The sequence below is a fragment of the Aureococcus anophagefferens genome (assembly GCF_000186865.1).
Source record: "Aureococcus anophagefferens unplaced genomic scaffold AURANscaffold_35, whole genome shotgun sequence".
Taxonomy (NCBI): Eukaryota; class Pelagophyceae; order Pelagomonadales; family Pelagomonadaceae; genus Aureococcus; species Aureococcus anophagefferens.
The window spans coordinates 6,268-10,459 of record NW_008705593.1 but is presented as its reverse complement, the minus strand read 5'-3'; the positions used below and the strand labels follow the sequence as shown (position 1 = coordinate 10,459).

The following is a 4,192-nucleotide window of genomic DNA, read 5'->3' as shown; positions in this document are numbered from 1 at the left end:
GAGGGCTCTTCTTTTTTTTTTGGTAAAGCTCGCAAGTCGCCCTGCTCGTACGCGCTCAGGACTCCCATATCAGTCCGTGCACCGGTTTGGCACAGCCCCTCGGCACTCCCTCGGCACTCCCTCGGCCTGCTGGGCCGAGTTTGAGGCCGGTGTCACCCCCCTTCTGCTCGTTGCCTGATCGGCTCGCCGAACGAGCTGCCACTCGACGCTGCGCATGCGCGCGCGGCTCCTCACCGCCAGCATGAGCGGGCTCGTCGGCGGCCTCAAGAAGCCGCAGATCCTCGCGAGCCCGCGCACGGTCGACCCGCTCTTTCGGCGCATCGAGGAGGTGCACGACGAGGCGGCCCAGCCCTTCGGGCACATCCTCGACGCCGGCACGGGCGGCCACAGCCTCAAGTGGCTCGGCACGCTGCCCAAAGACGCCGTCTCCAGCGTGACGGCCGTCACGGCCGACGCGAGCGCCGGCGAGGGCAAGGGCGCGTCCGACGCGCGCGCGGCGCTCGACTCCGCGCGCGGCGACGCGTTGGTCGAGGGCAAGTGGTGCGTGCCCGGCGCGGCGCCGCCGTTGACGGTGGCGCGCTTCGACACGGTGCTCTGCGACTACCTCGTCGGGTCCATGGATGGCTTCACGCCCTTCCTCCAGGACGCGTTCTTCGACGAGCTCCGGCCGCTCTGCGCGGAGGACGCGCTCGTCCACGTCGTCGGCCTCAACCCGGTCTACGCGACGACGGCGCCGCCGCCGACCGACGCCGCGCAGCAGATCGTCGTCGACACGGCGCGGCTCCGCGACGCCTGCATCCTCCTCGCGGCGCACCGGCCCTACCGCGAGTTCCCGCCGTCCTGGGTCATCCGCCACCTCGAGCGGTCCGGCTTCGAGGTCGTGGACCCCTGGAAGTCCTACGGCGTCGTCTGGAACAGGGCAGGAAAAGAGAGCGAAATTCCCGACTTCAAAGGCTCCTATCTCGGTCGATTTCCAGTCGTTTCGGCTGATTTTTGGACGAGCGATCATCTCTCGGAACGCTCTCGAAGCGTGGATGCTTTTTCCGGAACGCGCGCGCGCGGAACACTCACGTTGAATCTCAGGTGTGGAAGCACGCCACGGTGAAGAAGCAGCTCGACGTCGCGCGGCGCAAGCTGCCCCACTTCGCCGACGCAGCCGTCGCCGCCGCGGTCCGCGCGCAGATCGACGCGCTCGACGCCAAGGCCAAGGCGGTCCTCGGCGACAAGGGCGTCATCTACGGCTTCGACTACGTCATCTCCGCGCGTCTTAAGAAGGCTTAGCCCTAGCTAGCGTGCGCTTGCTTGCTTAAGAAGGGACTACCAGAAATGCTTCGCCGGCCGCAGGGGCGGGATGGGCCGCGCGGAGATGCCCTCGCCGAGGTCCTTCCGCGACCCGGACCGCCAGTGCGGGACGCAGCCGCGGTCGTCCGCGTCCGCCGTTCGGTGGTCCGACGCGTTCCCCGCGGGGCCGCAGGAGAGGATCGTGCCCGACGGCAGGGGCCGGAGGTCGTCGCCGGCCAGGCCCGCCGCGAGGAGCGCGGACCCCAGGAGACACTCCGGGAAAAGCCGCGTCGCCGGCCCCGGGTAGCACTCCGCCTGGCCGGGGGTCGTGTTGCCGCGGAAGACGCGCGGGCACGAGTCCGTCGCCGCGCAGCCGCCGGCCGCGAGGACGGCGTCCGCGACGCCGAAGACCGCGGCGGCGCGCTCGCGCGCGGCGACGATGAAGCGGTCGCCGACGCAGAGGCAGCCGCACCGGGACCGCGCGTGCGAGCACGGCGCCTGCCACGCGGTGCCGTCGAGGAAGACGGCGCGCGGCGCCGCGGCCCAGGCGTCGATGGGCGGCAGGGGCCGCGCGTGGACCATGTCGCCGCGGATCTTGAGGACCCAGGCGTAGCGCGCGCCCGCGGCTCGCTCGCGCGCGACGACCCGCGCCCACGCGACGCCGAAGGCGAAGAACTGGGCCCGGTGCGGGAGGCAGTTGCGTAGCGACACGTTGTTCGCCGACGCGTCGGCCGTCGCGGAGCAGTTCCGCTCGAGGCGCTTGAAGCGGTCCTCGTCGGCGAAGAGCACTGTCGCGCGGCGCGCGGCGCCCGCGATCGCGCGCAGCGTCGCGGGGACGATGACGGCCGCGCGCGCCTCGGACTCCGACACGCTCCAGAAGAGGTCCGGCCGGAGCGGCTCGAGGATCGTCTCGCGCCAATTCGCGACGACGGCGCCGTCGATGCCCGTGCGCAGGTAGCCGCTCAGGATGACGGCGCTCGGCGTGCGCGGCGCCGCGACGTCCGACGCGGCGCGCTCGTTGAAGGCCGCGACCGCCGCCGCGACGGCGTCGCGCGGCTCCAGGTCCGCGACGGCGCAGCCGAGCGCCCACAGGAGCAGGCGCATCCCGCGCGCATCCCCTAGGCGAGGGCAGCCATCGTAATTAGAGCGCACAGGAGCAGGCGCATCCCGCGCGCGAACCCATGTCGCCCTTGCTGTAATTCGGTGCAATAACCGCAAGTTTACCCTCATCAGCGCCTCGACCAGAAGCTGCCCCTCGAGACGGAGCATCTGAGAGCCACTGAACGTCGTCGGGGAACCGCGGTATGGCGAGCTTCGCGACGGAGAAGGGCGGCGGGCAGGCCTTCGCGCGTCGCCCCGCGCCTCGGCCCGCTTTCCCCCGCAGATCATCGCGTCGTACCGTGGTCCCGTAGGCCGGCGGCTTCGCGCGGCGCGGGCTGCGGGAGCGCTTCGACGAGTACAGCGCCTTCGGCGGGACGAACGCGGGCCAGGGCCTGACGAACAAGAACTTCGCGAAGCTCGCCAAGGACTGCGCGCTCCTCGACAAGCGCCTCACGCTGACGACCCTGGACCTCATCTTCGCCAAGTGCATCGACCGCGGCGCGAAGAAGCTCCAGTGGCCCCAGTTCCTCGAGGCCCTCAAGCAGTGCGCGTCGACGAAGCGCGTCGCCGTGGAGAAGGTCCACGAGGTCGTCGCCGGCTCCGAGGGCCCGCGGCTCACGGCGACGACGGCCGCGGCGCAGACGCGGCTCCACGACGACCGGACGACGTACACGGGCGTGCACGTCGCCGGCGGGCCGACGATCATCGACAACAAGCTCACGCTCGACTCCCTCGCGGACCGCTCCGAGGCCGACGTCCGCGGCGTCAAGAAGAACGTCGACTACGCGAACGCGAACCTCGGGGCAGGACAAGAGAGCGAAATGCCCAACTTCAAAGGCTCCGATCTCGGCCGTTTTCCACTCGTTTCGGCTGATTTTTGGACGAGCGATCATCTCTCGGAACGGTCTCGAAGCATGGATGCTTTTTTTCGGGACGCGCGCGCGCGGAACATTCATGTTGAAGAGAACTTGAATCACCCTTTTCCTGCCCAGGCGGGCCTCGGCGCGCACCCGGGCCTCAGCCCGGAGCCGCGCCCGAAGAGCCGCGGCTCCGCGACCTACGGCACGCCGACGACGGCGTCGCCGAGCGCGAGCGCGACGGCGTCCGGCGGCCGCCCGACGCCCGCGTCGGCCGCGGCGAAGCGCGCGCCGCCCGTCCAGGTCGCCGCGCCCGGCGGCCCCGCGCCGCCGAACTACTTCGACCTCCTCACGCGCTACTTCATGAAGCACAACCCCTCCAAGGCGTCGAACGTCGGCGTCCTCCTCACGCAGTACGCGGGCCACGAGCAGGAGCTCTTCGACAAGATGGAGGCCAAGTACGGCGACCCCGTCGTCCCGCGCGCGGGCCGCAACGCGGGCCACGGCGCCGCCGCGCCGCCCAAGGGCAACATCTACGACAAGCTCTGCGACACGTCGCTCTACACGGGCGCCCACAAGCAGCGCTTCGACGAGACGGGCCAGGGCCGCGGCCTGGCGGGCCGCGACTTCACGGCCAAGGGCGGCATCGCCGGCAGGAGCACGACGCACCACGGCTTCCAGGGCGACACGAACACCAAGACCGACACCGTCTTCCACGACGCGTCCCAGTTCCTCATGCGCTAGGGGCCCCGACGACCGCGACGCCCCCTCCCCCCCTCCTAAGTCCCCTAGGCCGCCTTGGCCTTGGGCGCGCGGCCCGTCGAGAGGAGCAGGCCGGCGAGCGCGAGGGCCGCCTGCGCGCCCACGATGGCCACGAAGGGCACGAGCTTCGCCGAGCTCGCCGGGTCGACGTTGGGCTCCGCGGGGACCTACCAAGCATGACGGTGACGATT

General features: G+C 71.0%; 1 protein-coding gene across 1 annotated transcript; it reads left to right on the top strand.

The window, feature by feature from the left end:
* Nucleotides 1–2,774: 2,774 nt before the first annotated feature.
* Nucleotides 2,775–3,164, top strand: AURANDRAFT_16461 (hypothetical protein; the record flags this gene model as incomplete). The annotated part of the gene is made up of 1 exon (XM_009042721.1): nucleotides 2,775–3,164. A coding segment is annotated over one exon (390 nt), but the record flags the coding sequence as incomplete, so codon positions are not given.
* Nucleotides 3,165–4,192: the final 1,028 nt, after the last annotated feature.